This window comes from Dama dama, chromosome 26 (assembly GCF_033118175.1).
Source record: "Dama dama isolate Ldn47 chromosome 26, ASM3311817v1, whole genome shotgun sequence".
NCBI lineage: Eukaryota > Metazoa > Chordata > Mammalia > Artiodactyla > Cervidae > Dama > Dama dama.
Window position 1 is genome coordinate 45,238,711 of NC_083706.1, and position 16,967 is coordinate 45,255,677.

The 16,967-nt window shown below is 44.5% G+C and overlaps 1 protein-coding gene across 2 annotated transcripts in view; it reads right to left on the reverse strand.

Moving 5' to 3' along the window:
- Positions 1-5,641: 5,641 nt before the first annotated feature.
- Positions 5,642-16,967, reverse strand: part of CNKSR3 (CNKSR family member 3) — a 102,739-nt gene continuing 91,413 nt past the window's right edge. The window contains exons 10-13 of one of the 2 annotated variants that reach the window (XM_061130180.1): positions 14,121-14,245; positions 11,354-11,559; positions 10,799-10,888; positions 5,642-8,069 (exon numbers count right to left, since the gene is read on the reverse strand). In XM_061130180.1, coding sequence (XP_060986163.1) covers positions 7,777-8,069; positions 10,799-10,888; positions 11,354-11,559; positions 14,121-14,245 — 714 coding nt within the window. In that variant the 3' untranslated portion in view covers positions 5,642-7,776. The remainder of the gene's footprint in view (positions 8,070-10,798; positions 10,889-11,353; positions 11,560-14,120; positions 14,246-16,967) is intronic. The other variant, XM_061130181.1, reaches the window with a different exon arrangement.

Consider the following 16,967-nt stretch of genomic DNA (forward strand, 5'->3'; position numbering starts at 1 on the left):
TGACATGGTTGGATGGCATCACCGACTCGATGGACATGAGTTTGAGTAAACTCCGGGAGTTGGTGATGGACAGGGAGGCCTGGCGTGCTACGGTTCATGGGGTCACAAGGAGTTGGACACGACTGAGCGACTGAACTGAACTGAACTGAAAAAGAAGAAACAAACATGATCTCTGATCTTGGGGCATCTGTAATCTACCAGGTGGAATCAAACTGACTGCTGGCTATGTAGGTTTTTATTCTAATATGGCCAAATATTCACGATTCATATGATTCTGCTTAACAGATGAGTGAGACAAACCAAGGATGGGCAGGAATGGAGCTGCTACATCTGTATTAGCCTAACATCTCTTGGTCTGTGTGCTCACTGATACATTCCATGCGTCCAGATGGTTGAAAGGCAAAATGCAAAAAAAAAAAAAAAGAAAGAAAGAAAAGAAAGTCAAGCCTAACAACCATTTTCTAGTTCCCCTTGACCATCTCAAGGAATTTCTTTCCGTATGTCTCCTTGGACCTATCAGAGCATTAGTTGGGAGTAGCACATGAGGACAATCCTTTTCACCTTCTACAAAGGCAACACAATCTCTTAGTTTTATATGTATGAAAGAGTCCTTTTGCATGAGAATTTCCAACACAGAAACCATTCCACACAATCCCTTTTCTTCTAACTATATGAAACACAGAAATAAATTTAGGGGTACCATTTTAAAACAGGGATGGGAGGCAAAAGTCATTCAGTCAATTAGGAGATGGGGAAATGCTCAGATTTCCTTTATTTCATACATTATTCTGTTGAAGAAAGTTGGGGGGGGGTGCAGTTAAAGAGAAAATATGCTGATATATCAAGCCAATATTAAAATAATACTCTTATTATTCAGAGTGCATCCAATCATACACTTTTATCATTTTTGAATTTTGACTCATCCAAAACTTCTGAATAATTGAGATCTGTACCAGTAAAAGCCACATTTCCAGGCTGCAGACTACACAGCAACCTTCTAACAGTGTGGCCATAGCATAATTTTGCTGGTTATGGACAAAAGCCTATTGATTTATGACTTATGACTGAATGCCTTATTTCCTAGAGGTTAGGATGGAGCAAGGAGCTTCCCAGGTGATTCAGTAGTAAAGATTCCACCTACCAATGCAGGAGACAGGTTCAATCCCTGGGTCTGGAAGATCCTCTGGAGAAGGAAATGGCATCCCACTCCAGTATTCTTGCATGGAAAATTCTATGGACAGAGGAGCCTGGTGGGCTACAGTCCATAGGGTCGAAAAGAGTCAGACATGACTGAGCATGCATGCAAGATGGAGCAAACATTGCTACTCAAGTGTTCCAACAAGAGTCGACATCTCCTAAGTCCTGGATGCTGGAGGATCCTACAGGCCTTACGAACATTATCTCATTTAATTCCCGTAAGCCTACGAATGAGATTCTATTTTTATCCCCACTTCATAGATAACTGAAGAGCAGAGAGACAAGTAACTTGTTTCATGTCACAGAGCTTGTAAATACTACAGTGAGACAGCTGAATTATCTAACTTCAAAAGCTGAGCCCTCAACTGCTTCTAACTACTGGATGCCAACTTCCAAAGGTCAGCGACTTCTAAATTAATACTAATTCCTGAAATCCTTCCATTCTTACCCTGGCATGACCTCAGCTGGAAGGACAGAGAGGTATAGATGAGTAAGAAAACAGAACCCCATACTCACAAAATTAAAATGGACAATTTCTTACTTCAGACACAATATTACTTTATATTAAAAGTTCATTTTTAAAGTCCTTCCTGTTTTCTCAAGATACATCAAAATGTTCACACGGAGATACGTCAAAATGTTGAAGAAGCATCCTCAAATTCAGTCTTCGTCATCCAAAAAATAAAGTTAAATGGGAAATCCCTTTCAGTGGGTCTAGACAATGAAAGAACAAAGGAAAAAATAGGATTTTTTTTCCTCTGATGTTTTCTCTCCTTTTAATCATTCCTTTGCAAACATTTGAGGATTTACAATGCTCCTCGCAAGGGGGCAGAAAATGATAAGACTATCAACATCCCTGGATTTGAGGGGGTGATGGAGTCCTTCTTCTTTTTAAAACACCTTTGAGGTTGATTTCTTCATTTTCTCCTACAGTTCCAGTTTCACAACTTTTCAGAGAAACAAGAAGCTTGGGAAAGGAGAGCATGTGCAATATTCAGCTGCAAGCATGACATGAAGACCTCAGGCTGGGAATTGCCTTTCTCTGCATAGTGACTCCAGGGCAGTCAGATGCCGGAAAGAATGAAGATTAACATCCTCTTCTTCCATTGTTTCCTCACGTGTTTTAACCCCTGTGGGCTGTTGTAAACTGGCATCCCATGAACAGTAAATGTTTGACTTAGAAGATGTGCTTCATAAACACTGTCGTAGAGTTTTACCACACACTGAGGAATGACCAGGTTACATCCAGAATCTAGACTTTAAAAGCCCAGCACTAGGTGCATTTCTATGTAAGAGGAGCCCCAAAGGTTCTGAAATACTGTCTATGACACCCTGTTGACAAAGTAACATTATATTGTTGCTTATAGACAACTCTTACCTCTTCTCTTCCCAAAATCAATAGGTCATAGGACATTGTTTCAGGACTTTTGTAGTAGGAAAAAATTCTCTTAGAAGAAACAAGAAAAAATTCTCTCTCTCTCTCTCACACACACACACACACACACACATGGTTTGGGACAGGCCTCAAGTTCCTAAAACTAGAGAAATACATGGCCCTCCAGTAAATTCAAATTTGATGTAATCACTTTTTCCTTTACTTTTGTTTGCCAAACCTCAGTCACACACCAGAACACTTCTAGCAACAATTCTTGCCAAAAATAAATAAAATCCCTAAGTCAAAACTTAGCATTTGAGAAATTTCCAGAGAATTATAAAGTAATTTTTACAGTAAGAAGAGTAATAATTTATTTTCTAATCCCAAATTCTACAGTTTATAAAATCTACTTTATGAGTCCCCTTCGTGAAATGAAAGTTTCTAAGTCATGGCCGACTCTTGCAACCCCATGGACTGTAGCCCGCCAGACTAAAGGATTCCGCAAGAAGACTGGAGTAGGTTGCCATTTCCTTCTCCGGGGGATCTTCCTGACCCAGAATCGAACCCAAGTCTCCTGCACTGCATGCAGATTCTTTACCAACTGAGCTATGAGGGAAACTTATGAGTTCCTTTGCTGCTGCTGCTGCTGCTAAGTCGCTTTAATCGTATCCGACTCTGTGCGACCCCATAGACGGCAGCCCACCAGGCTCCCCCGTCCCTGGGATTCTCCAGGCAAGAACACTGGAGTGGGTTGCCATTTCCTTCTCCAATGCATGAAAGTGAAAAGGGAAAGTGAAGTCGCTCAGTCGTGTCTGACTCTTCCAGACCCCATGGACTGCAGCCTACCAGGCTCCTCCATTCATGGGATTTTCCAGGCAAGGGTACTGGAGTGGGATGCCATTGCCTCCTCCATGAGGCCCTTTAGGTATCAGTAAACTTGCATTAAGGTCCTCCTGGGCTTGATTCATCACGCAAGGTCTTCCACATATTTGAAGAAACATCAGAAACGTCAGTTTTGTATAATCTTTACCGTCCGAGCTATCAGGGAAGCCCGGCCTTGCGTACTCTTTAAGCCAGTTTTTCATCAGCAGATTTTTAAATACTCACCTTCCGGGTGATCAGCATGAACATATTTTTTAAAAATAACACAAGCAGGAGGGCCTTGGGTCCTGCAGGATCCCAGCAGCATCACGGTGCAGAAACTTAAGTGCCGCAAAGCAGAAGCTGCTGACGGAGGTGGACTTGCCTGAACTGGGAGGTCAGGGATCACAGCCTCCACGAGCTGCTGCGTGTGTCGCGACAACGACGTCACTGCAGCGGCCAGAGGACAACAGGCTTCCGAGCCGCGGGGCGGGGCAGGGCGGGGCGCGAGGTGTGCACGGCGCCTGTGCAACCCTCGGGCGCCTGCCCCGTTTCGCGAGTGGCCGCTTCCGGCTTCGTGCCTGCGCCGGTCGCTGGAAGCCTGCGATGTCCTCACGGCCTCGACCCTCTGCCCTGCCCAGCGTGCTCCTCAAGCTGCGCGTGGCACAAGCACCGCCAGGCCGCCGTGGCATTCCGGGAGCAGGGCCACGTGTGCGCGGGCCCCCGCGGCGGCCCCGACCCTCGTCGCGTGCAGCTGGGGGCCTTCGCGTCCCCTGGGCTGACTCGTGCGACACGTGCTGGAGTATAATGACGACCTCGATCCAGAAGCTTAGCGGGTCTTCCCTCTCCAGGCCTACATGTTACAGATGGAGACGCTGAGCCCCGAAGCCTGAGGTTTTGTGAGGGCGCTCTCCTCGAAAAAGGAGGTGTCCGCCAGTGGTCGGGTCTGAAGAACTTGGCTCCTCAGCTACAGATCACACACAGAGCCAAAGGGTACGCCCCTTTCCCATGAAATTTTCTTAGCCTTTGGCGATTGGTAATTAAATGACTGCCTTAAGAGACAATGGGAAGCGGTTTTGTACTGCACTGGGGAATTTTCACATTCGTAGAGCAGAAACACTGAAATGTGAAAGCGAGGACTTCAGAGGTGAGGGGGGGCGGGCGGAAGGGAGGGCATAAGCGGTCCCCCAGTTTTCATTTCCTTGTAGCAGGACAGTTTGGTTTAATTTATTTAACTCAACTTCTTGCTCTTGTTCATGATTAAGCTGTGTACAGACGCTGGAGAGTTTGGTCTCAAGTTTTCATAGACTGGGTGAGATTCTAGTGTTCAGAGTTTTTTCTTTTGTTTAAAGGAATGCTCTCCCAATGCTAGTAAATGGCCTAACTGCCTTTTAAGTGGGGAAAAAAAAACCACACACACACACAAGCAGGGGAACTGCAAAGGTGAATGAAATCAAATGTCAGTGAAAGTGAAAGTTGCTCAGTCCTGTCCAACTCTTTGGAACCCCATGGACTATACATGGGATTCTCCAGGCAAGAAGACTGGAGTAGGTTGCCATTTCCTTCTCCATGGGACCTTCCCAACCCAGGGATCGAATGCGAGTCTCCTGCATTGCAGGCAGATTCTTTACCATCAGGGAAGCCCTCAAATGTCATTGGCCAACCCCATACCAAGAGGAGGTTTTTCCTTTTCAAGGTGCCCACCTTCCAAATAACATCCAAGGAAGAACTGGGCAGAAGTTTCATCCCAAAGCAAATCATGCAGTGATTCTATTCATAAGAGTGGAAGCAAAATGTGACCAACGTCTGGTGGCTCAGACAGTAAAGAATCTGCCTGCAATGCAGGAGACCTGGGTTCAATCCCTGGTTGGGAAGATCCCTTGTAGAAGGAATTGGCTACCCACTCCAATATTCTTGCCTAGAGAATTCCATGGACAGAGGAGTTTGGTGGGCTACAGTCCATGGGGTCGCAGAGTCAGACACGACTGAGTGACTTAACACTCTCTGCAAGTACTAACCACATATTCAACAGGTGGAAACAGCCACATTAGGCCTGCATGATCATTCCATTTATGCCTGTGGTGGCAAAATAGCAACATGCTCAAGTATCAGAGATTTACTTATACCAGCTCTTTAAGGGGGATGAAAAGGTAAGTATAAATACCTCTAAGAGTTCTCTGAGGGCTAATAAGCTGAAACTTGGGAATATTGATGGTCTTCAGGCCAGGAGGCTACTGCTTTATTTTCAGGGAGGAAAAACAAAATGATTATAAGCCCCACAAAACAGGTACATTCAGTTTGGTGGAGAGAGACGTAGAGATAGAAAGTCCCCGTCTCAGGACTTCAGGGAACAGTCTGAGAAACACCAATCTAGTACAGCTACTTGAGTTGGGCACTGAAAATTCACTTGAGGATAGTCATTTGATCACAAAGGGCATTCAGTCCACAGCAAAGGGGCTGACCTCCAGGTAAGACCTCCACAGCCATTGAACTCATAACTCAGGGGATCTAAAGCTCCCCTAAAGCTTAGGAGTGAGAGGAAGAGTTGTCCCCTGCCCCTGTTGTCTGGGCTTAAAGCCAGCCAAGCCAACATACAAAGGCCAAGCCTGGTGCTCCCTCTTTTCCATAGTCCTCCTAGTCATCAGTGCCCTATTAGCAGACCACCCCGCCCTGGCTTTGCCCTTATACTGTGTTGTCAAGCACCCAGTGAGTCACACATTCCAAGCCTCTTCTTCCCTCCATTTGCCAAACCCCTTGTCACTTCCATGAAACAACTGTATCTTCACTGCAGTTCCTTTGGGGGTTGGCTGACACCAAAACAGCCTGACTGAATTCATTCACACAAATACACAAGTGGTTGCCAGTGCCCTGAAGTTCACCAACTCCCTCAATCACACAGAGGCATTTTAAAAGGAAGATGTTTGCTAACTCCAAGGAATCTCCGATTTCAGGCAGTTCAGCAAAGTAGACAATTCAAGACAAATACCAGCTTTGTCCAGGGGTACAGCTCAGAAAATTCCCCGAATGTAAACTTCACACATGCCCACTCAAGGTCCCCATTTCTAATCCATAAAATTCTAAAATTGCTTCAGAGGGTTTATTCTTTTTCTTTTTTAACAATAGTGCCCACAGTGGCAACAGCCATGGTGGTCACTGGTAAACCTGAAAACATCTTGAACACTTTTTCATTAGCTTCATGTAGGACACAAAACAGAAATATACCAATTATATGTGACTAAGAGTAAGAAAAATATACAACTATATTTAAAACACTTAAATTAACAAGATAGTACTTTTCCATTCTAACAAAGTATCATACATTCAGTTTAAACAAGAGTTAATACACAGACACACTTTTCCAAAATACCATATACTAGTTGAAAATGAGTGACCGTGAGATTTTTCCAAGAGGTTTCTAATGAGCAAAATGTGTACAGTTTTGAAGAACCATCCATTCTTTTCTGGAAGATAGTCACTGAACAGGTTAAAATGCAAACTGATGTCTCTCTCATAAACCTAAGTATGCTTGCTTCATTTTTCTGAATGAGACTTTGGCTGTCAGCAAGTCTTATAGCTTCTTTTCCCTTAAAAACAGTAATATACAACATCAACAATGACACCCCTCACAAATAACCATAAACTTCTTTGTGTGTAGTAAGCCCTATCTAAATGTTTTCACGTGTTTCTGTATTAACTGACCTACACTGATTGTTATGCAAATGGCATTAAACAAGTGTAACAGGCCTACATTTATACCTCTGCTTTGAAAGAGCATCAGATGGTGCCCACGTGTTACTTCAAGGTCAAGGCTGCTACACCTACACATGTGGTATATATAGCTTGAAAAATCAAAACAAAACTTTTCTCCACTGGCTTTTTCAGGTGAAGAACTTGGACCAAAACCCAACACATCTGTGTGACAGCAGCCACCAATCGTAGTTCCACCCTCAAAACGAACACTGGCCCAGTTCTCTGTAACGATCATACCGTTCCTGGCCAAGGCTCTGCTTTAGAGAGTGTGTCTCTGTGTTCTGACTCTTAAGGAAGCTAAAAAAAAAAAAAAAAAAGTGGGGGCAGGGGGGCAGACTCTCCCAATTTCTCTCCTTTGGCCGCCACAAGTCAGCATCTGATCTAAGATTCTCTGGATTTATTCCCATCCAATGACTTCAAGATTCCAAGAAGTGCAGTATACAACTTTCCGAAAAAAAAAAAAAAAAAGGAAACCCACGAAATCGCGTAAGACCGCTACATAATACTGTGGATGAAAATCAGAACAAGACTGCCAACCGGGGAAACAAGGCACTTGTTAGCAGGAGTCCGGGAAGCCCCAGGAAGCGCGGGGCTCAGTGAGTCAACAGTTTCAGGCGAGTCAACCAGCTGACCAGCAGGGACGGTTCTGGAGACTTGGCGGCCGAGGAGCCGGCTTTCTTTTTGGTCCCTTCTTCCGGGAACGGAATCGTGGCGCTGCTGTGGAGATCCGAACTGACGTAGCACCTGCTGCCTCGGATGTAGTCTGCGCCTCGGACCAGCTGCCTCTCGGTCGCGGGCCTTGAGAAGCGGTACGTGGGCGAGGAGCTTTCTTCGAGGATGGGAGGGATACGCTCGTTACTGAAATACCGGCAGAGGGCATCCTCACCTGTTATCGGATAAAGCCCACAAGCGGCCCATTAAAATACCCGTCATCCGCACACCCGCTGCTCAGACTTGCCCTGCTTCTGAAAGAGGCACCGCACCCTGCCTTCCACTCGGGGATGGGCTACCGGGTCCCCCAGGCGGCTGGGCCCTTCCCGCAGGGCTTTAAGAAAGCAGACATGGAAGACACCCACACTTCAGGCTGCTTTTCTATCTGAGAGGTAACACGACGGGCAGAGAAGAATCAGCAAGCCTGCCCTTTTTAATCAGTGTAGGATTTTCATAATTTCACTTGAAATCGAAAAACAAAGAAAATCTTGTAATACTATCACTCCTTCCACATTTGTGCTTGTTCAATGCCTGCACCCTGGAGCACCGGCCCTGGCAACCGTGGTTCTTACCCAGGAGCATCCTTCAGGGGCATTCAGGAAGGTGGGGTACCTTTGCTTGTCACCCTGACTGCAGAGCCGGCACTCTCCACCCTTAATGGGTGGGGTTCAAAGATTCTACTGCTCTGCAAGGCTTGGGACATTTCTGGAGAAGAAAGAATGATCCTACCCTAAGAGTCAGCCCCCCTGGGACAGGAAGCAGGGCGGGGGAGGTAAGAAGTCAAATAGAAATGTAAAATACAGGGCATCCTGGCAGCCTTCTTTTGATCAAGAAATTCCACTTCTAAAAATGTACGAAGATTGGGACTTCCCTGGTAGTCCAGTGGTTAAGACTCTGCTCTTCCATGCAGGGGTCACAGGTTCAATCCCTGGTTAGGGAACTAAGATCCCATATGCTGTGAGGTTTGGCCAAAAAAAAAAGCATAGGACTATGTATGTACAAGGTGTTTCTTGAAGCATTATTTACAATTGAGAGGAAATAAACAGAAATAACCCAAATGTCCAAACATAGCAGACTGAATAAGTGGTTCAGACGGTAAAGAATCTGCCTGCAATGCAGGAGACACAAGTTCAATCCCTGAGTCAGGAAGATCCCCTGGAGAGGGAACTGGTAACCCACTCCAGTATTCTTGCCTTGGAAATCCCATGGACAGAGGAGATTGGTGGGCTACAGTCCATGGGGTCATAGACGAGTTGCACAGGACTTTGCAGATAAACCACCACCATTGCCGTAAGACAGATTACTAACGCAACTATTACAAAAAACGTACGTGTTCCTCTTACATAGTATTTCTGAACATCTACCTATTCCATTTTGCATATTTTTCCTAAGTGTATAATATGTAAATATAGGAACAATTAGAAGAAATACAAAACACTCAAGAGTGATTATTTCTAGGTTGGGAAGCAGATTACAGATAAATTTTCTTATATTTTCTATTTGTTTTGCTTTTGTAATCAAAGGAGGAAAAAGTTACTTTTTAAAAGTGTCCATAGGAGTATATTCATAGGAAATGCCTTAAGTAGGTATATCAAGAGACAGAAAGATTTTTGGTTGCCAGGAGCTAAAGGAGGTGGGAATGAGGAATGACTGCTTACAGGGTTTTCTTGTTGAGATGACAGAATATTCTGGAATTAGTACAACTCTGTGAATATACTGAAACCCACTGAATTGTACATTTTAACAGGGTGAGCTTTATGGTATGTGAGTTGTCTCTCCAAAAAAAGGTGGTGTTTTGTTTTGTTTTCCTGAAGGGTCCATTATTTTATGCAGATAACTTTCCTTCTAAAATGATAACACCAGGAAAATGTGGCAGGTGGGATAGAGGTCAAGTATCTTTCCATTTTCCCAACCTCACACTCCCCAGCCCTACACCCTGTATCTCAAATATTAAAAGATTACATCTGGGGCTTCAAAGGCTAAAAAGACTAGCAATGAGCCTGTGGACATTTCAGATCTAAACAAAGGACTGCCCTGCCCCCTGCTGTCTGCTCCACAGATTTTTCACGTCAGCTAAGGGTGTCTTGGACCTTCGATGGCGTCTTCTTCCTTTTTCCAATTTAGTATCATCCGGGGGATTCAGCTACTTAGGTGACAAACTTTACCAAGTCCCAGGGAAATGTCAGGGGTTGAGCACTTTGGTAATTGAGGCACCAGAATTTATTTCTTCTTCCTTTTACTATCTCAGGCCTACCTGCTGTCTTATCTTTTCAACGGCTGTTTGTTTCAGCACTGCAAAATCAATGTTAGGATGTCTTGACAATCAAATGTAATCTGGGCCAACATTTCCCTTAAGAGAAGCATCATCATCAGTAACTTGGAATAGAGGGTAAATTAAACACAAGTTTCTTTTCCAATAGTAATTATTCTCTAATATAAGGACGGGGAAGAAAAAAGCTACGCCTGTCCATCAAAAATCAGACAGACTCCACTAATGAAAAGCTCAAAATTGAGGATGGAATTGTTTAATGAATAAGGTTCTTCTACTTGCTTAGAAATTGGGCCATCGACGTCTACAGTCTGTGTAAAGCACATGATACTAATTAGGAGATTTACAAGCGCTAACTAGGCTTCACCGACTCAATGGACATGAGTTTGAGCAAACTCCCAGAGACCGTGAAGGACAGGGAAGCCTGGCGTGCTGCCGTCCGTGGGGTCGCACAGAGTCAGACATGACTGGGCAGGTGAACAACAACACAGACATAGATAGACCCTCAGAGGCCTTCAGCAGCCCTGATGTTGTAGAGAAGATGGTTTTTGTGGTCACTGAGCACACTCAGGAAGAGGCCCGAGATGAAGGCCTGGGCTTTACGTTTGGTGCTTTTTCCATTTGCTTAAACTTACTTTTCCTCCCATGACCTCGAGGTCTAGCAAAAGGGTCCACAATGCCCATCCAGCTCGCATCCGCAGGCATCGACAAAGGCCGGGGCTTGCCTTCAGAAGAAGGGGAAGAAAAAGGAGAGTTTCTGGACTTCAGAGAACCCTTTATTTAGTACTTGACTGCCCCCCACCCCAATACCACGCTCACTGCAGTGTAAGCAAAACCTAGTTTAAAATAAGGAAAAAGTGTTTTAAAGCATTGGGTTTCCTCAGCACGCCATGAGGACAGAGGCGTGCTGAACCTGAGTCTGTGGGTCCCCAGAGCAAAGCAACTGCAAGTTGAAATGCAGGCAACTGAAAGTTAAAACTGTAACATGATCTCACCCCACTGGGCTTGGATGCCAGGCGGTGTGATGACTCAACCAGCCTTGGCTTTGGAGAGATGAATAAAGGTCTCATACTTTGAATTTCATTGAGGTTTATGTTTTCCTCAGATTACCCTTCAAGTCTGCCAAATTCATCCAACAGTTCCAAATAAGGAAGGGGGAGGGGAAGAGAAATGAACACTCAGCAACGTACCATAAGATGGCGTTTTCTCTCTCATTTTTGCGGGCAGAATATTAGTTTCCACGGAATAGCCAGGCAGCTGATCAGAATCTGCGATGGTAAATCTCCGTCTCCGGCTTTCCTGGTCCAGGAAGGAATTGGGGGACTCGGAACCCTTCGGACCAGGCTGTGGCTGTTTACATTTGCTGAATCCGTAAACAGAACCCCCATTCTCTTCCCTGCAGGATGGAAGGCAATAATTAAGTTGCTTACGAAGATCCTCTCAAACAAAAGAATTATAAGAGACATACTATTGCCAGCACACGGAAGACAAGTTAAATTCTCCTTTTCCTCTGGAGGAAAAAGCAATACTTTTTCAAGCACAGCTGCTTCTCAAATACATAGAGATCCTATTAAATAAAAGAAAATGATGCTACTAAATAAGGGGAAATGAGACTTTTTCATATATACAGTTTAAAGGATACAAATATACCTTTGAAAAGCTAGCTTTGGTTTTGCTGTACACCCACCCTATAGTAGAACTGAATCTCCTATTTACCACAGACACCACAAGCGAAGATATGACCAAAGCTTTTTTCTCATGCCAAGATTAGTATCCTTGCCAAGATCAAGCAAAGAAGACACTTGAAGTATAATGGCAGTTGTTGGATTTGAAAATGATGTCAAAAAATACAAAGGGGCCTTTTAGTGACCAATGGAAACTGTCTATTTTCTGAACTAAGTACAGAAAATCAGCAAAAATTGGACCTTAATTCTTTCTGAATGTCAGCTTATACTAAGACATAAAATTAATTTTAGTTGAGTCCAAGTTACCAGCTGGTTAACTTTTTGCATTTAGTAAATTCCATTAGGGGATCATTGCAAAACTACTATATAAATACAGAGTCTACTAAGTCCAAACAGTCTAAAGATCAGCCTGGCCTACTGGTATTCCCAGTGAATACCTGTACCTGTAGCTCTCCCCCTTCATTGCCACCATGAATCTGTCTCCTTCTATACTTTTAAACCTGGAATACAACTTCCCCATTCTCAATGCTTTCCACACTCACCACTTGTTCTTATGACCATGTGCATGTTTCATTCCTAATAAAATATACTTTATTAATGGTGTCTTTCTGTATGTATGTGTCCCCACATGTCTTCTCCCAAATACATTAAAAGCCCCAGTTCCCTTTTGCCCTTACTATGTGCACACTCTTTTTCTTGTCATGGCTCTTGTGACCCCCCTCACCGAGACTCAGGCAAGAATATTCAGGATTAGGGGTGTCAGGGTGATCCTCCCTACAGTTTCTGATAGAACAGTCCACATGCTGGTCATCAGCAAAACCCTCTGCTCACCACATGCAGAAGCAACAAACAGCTCCTTATATACACTTAAGATCCCACAACCAGAGGAACTCTGGTCTGCGAATCCAGGAAAGAGTCTTATCTACCAACCAGAATGCCCTGATCAGTGAGGTCACTGCTCCACCTGTAATAAGTTCTGGGCAAACCAAGACTCAAGGAGGAGGAAAACGATGTTCCTTCTTTTTTGTGCCCAGGAAAGAAACACAGTGGATGCAAAGAGTTCAGCTTAAAACAAAAACAAATGAAAAACTCCAATATAAAGTGAAACATCACTACAAGTTCCGTCCAAACTTTTATCTTATGAAATATTACAGCATGATTACGTATTTCTCAATTTATTCTTGAACAGTTGACTAAGACACTGCCAGTTCTCTAGGGGCAAGAGCTACATCTGTTTTGCATGAGGTGGTAAATCAGGCCCAACTCTCAGGAAATGTATGTTGAATAAATGAGCCAGAATCTCTAGTTTTACCAGCATATGTAAATATGTCAGATGGTATAAATAAGCCTGTATTTCATACCTCAATCACCCTCTACATAACGTCTAGCATGACCAGCCTCACTTCACGATAAACATTTAAAATAGCCATTAAGAAAGCAATGATCTTTAAGAATTCATAATAGATATATACACATAAACACAGATGAATGCGCAAATACAGCCCATTCACACCTGTTTTCACGTTTTTTAACTCCTATGAAGAACACATATCTCTCTCCGCAAGATAAAACTAACTTTGACCTCGCAGAAATATTTATTATCTTCCTCCCCAGAGATAAGTTTACCATGTAGTTAATGAAACTTCAGCTTTGGGGAACCCCCAAACAGCCCATTCCGCTGCCCAGTGAAGAACGAAAATGACGTGACCCAAAAGCACATGCTTTAATGAACCACCTCCTCCCCATCAAACTCTGGCTTCAAGGTCCAGATCTGGATCTGGATCTATCCCTACACTTCCCCTTTAAGAATTACACTTCCTTCCCCCAGTTTTACTGAGATATAATTGACATATAACATTGTATTCATTTCAGATGTGCAACACAATGATTTATGTATATACTGCAAAATGATCACCACAATAAGCTTAGGTAACATCCATCACCCCACACAGAGACTAATTCCTTCTTTCTCCTGATAAGAACTTTTAAGATCTAGTCCCTTTGCAACTTTCAAAATACACAACACAGTACTGTTAACAACAGTCACCATGCTGTTGACCCCAACAGTCCATTCCCAGAACTCAGCCCGTAACTGGAAGTCTGTACTTTTCTGAACCCCTTCACCCATTCCTGACCCCCACACTCAGGTTGATGCTTTCTGACAGTGGATTCAAGCTTCAGCCTCCTCTTGAGATGCTCGTGGTCTCCCCACCACCCGCAACATCCCCAGGCCCAGGAGACGAGCACATCACAAAAATGGTCACGGACTTACCGGGGCGAGTAGGGGACAGCTGGTGGAGGAGGAATATAAAGATCCAGAATGGCTGGCTTCTCCTTCTTCAGTGAGGCATCCATCGTGCTGTCTGGGGACTGGGTGGTCGTGGTGGGAGGCGAGGTCTGAAAGGGAGCAAGTGTAAAAGCGTGGAGGTTAGCTCGGAGATTGTTCTCCGCAAAACCAACACCAGCCTCTGGGTAAACAGGGTCCTGGGTCATTTGTGTGTTTGCAGCTACTAGCAACACTCAACATATATTCTTCCTTGAGACACTCACAAGTCTTCGTTTTTTAATATGGTTGATTTGCAATGTTGCCTTAGTTTCAGGCGGACAGCAAAGTGATTCAGTTATACCTATGTATATATGTGTAACAATATTTTTTTTTCAGATGCTTTTCCATTATAGGCTATTACAAGATATTGAATATTGCTCCCTATGCTACACAGTAGTAGGTCCTTGTTGGTTATTTTATGTATATTAGGGTGTATATGTTTAATCCCAACTTACTAATTTATCCCTCCTGCCCTTCCCCCTTTGGTGACCATAAATTCATTTTCTGCCTGTGAGTTTATGTCCTGTAAATAAGCTCATTTGTATCATTTTTTAGACTCCAGATTTAAGTGATATCATATGATATGTGTCTGACTTACTTCACTGAGTCTGATAATCTCTAGGTCCATACATGTTGCTGCAAATGACATTAGTTTATTCTTTTCTATGACTAATACTCCATAGTATGTATAAACCATTTACCAAGAGTTTTGAAAGGCTAGATGCATTGTGAGAATCAGAGGCCTGGGAGTCAGGAGACCAGGAGGTTAGAATTTTAGCTCTGAGCAAAGCACCTAAACTCTCAATCCTCAGCTTCCTCCTCTGAAAAGCAATCATACTGACAGTACCTCTCACGGAGGGCTGCAGCGAGGACAGAGTGAGTGAGCTCACACTCATCACTAGCAACACTACCACTGACTAGGAGCGTGGCCTCGGAACGCAGACTCTCTGGGTGCGATCCCCGTTATACCTCTGATGCGTGCGTGTCTCCAGGCAAATCACTCAACTCCTCTGTGCCTCATCTACAAAATGGGAATAAACGGGAACAAGCATAAAACTCCCACGGACAGAGGAGACTGGCAGGCTACAGTCCGCAGGGTCACAAAGAGTTGGACACAACTCAGTGAGTGCGCACACACACACGCGCGCACACACACACACACGCGGTAGCAACAAAGGGCAGCTATGAGAATTAGATGAGGTAACACATGTAACGGGCTTAGCACAGGCTCATCACGGAGTAAGTACACAACCTCATGCAGTTTGAGTATTCACGAGCTAATTTTTTAAATTTTAAATTCACATGGCTTCACTTTAATCGTGTTATTGGTCTCAGGGGACCTATTTTTTTAAAAGCTTGTGAGACCTTCAATCCTATGTCTCCTATAGTCTAACAGCGACGATCAGCCCTTTCTGGTTGGTAAAAGAACAGTGAGAAGGACATGGCAACCCACTCCAACATTTTTGCCTGGGAAATCCATGGACAGAGGAGCCTGGCGGGCTACAGTCCATGAAGTTGCAGAGATGGACATGACTTTACAACTAAACAACAATAACAAAAGGAACAACCGCAAGGAAATCTGAGGCAAGGCACGAAGATATTTGGGGAAGGCCAGGGGGAAGCACCATGTGAGGACTGTGCTAGGCCCTGGGGAGCCAGAGAAAGATACTGAAGCCCTGTCTGGCCCAGGTGATGATGGCTGGAGACCCTCCCGGGAGTGAGAGTGTGAAATGGAGTCTGAGGCTTGGGAGGTTGGGAGTATCAGTGCTCAGAGAGCGACAGACCCATTTCGGGGAGGACACTGAGGCTCAGGGAGACAGACTCCCCAAGCATCATCCTCACATCCCAGGCGTCGGTGCCTAAGACACAGCCTGTCAGCTCTCTGCACCAAGGAATGGATCCACATCTCAGCTTGATCATCTTGGACAACATCTGAAGACACAGGGCCCGGGGCCCAGGCTCTCCACAAAGAGAAGTAGAAGGAAACCGGGGCATTTCCACAGAACAGGTGTTTCCCAAAACATCAACACTGATTGTTACTTCTAAATCAATAACCTTCATTTACCAGGATGGTGGCCTAAAAACAGAGCAATGAACACCTTGCTGGGAACAACATTAATGATACTGACAAGAACTAGAGATGCTCCCTCCCAACAGAGGTGGGCACCCAGGCACACAGACCCCTCAAGAACAACACAAGGGGCAAAGCCCAGGATGGGGGCTGAGAAAGTGTACAGAGTACTGGTCTACCAGAGTGCTTGTTCTGAAAAATCCTGGACTCAGCGCTGGGATATTTTATGGCTAAGCTGTAAACGGCCTCTGCATTTTTTTTTTCAGAGTATTTATTTATTTATTTACTTATTTATTTTTGGCTGCATCAAGTCTTAGCCGAGGCACAAGGGATCTTTGCTGTAGTGCGCGGGCTTCTCTCTAGCTATGCTCACGGACACACAGGCTCCAGAGTGTGTGGGTTCTATAGTTTGTGGCACAAGGGCTCTCGAGCTGGGGGCTTAGTTTTCCCGTGGAATGTGGGATGGTAGTTCCCCAGCCAGGGATCAAACCCGGGTCCCCTGCGTTGGAAGGCAGATTCTCAACCCCTGGGCCACCAGCGAAGTCCCCAGCCTCTGCATTTTGATGGCTGTTTTCTAGCTGGGTTGGAAGTGAAGCTACATGTCTCATTCTTCACCTTCATCTCTCCCCCGAAACTGCACAGTGAGTGGAACTTGACAGGAACGTAGACAAAAGAAAAAGGAAGCATGTCCCTTCTTAAGTGAATTTCCAGAGGTCGAGGAA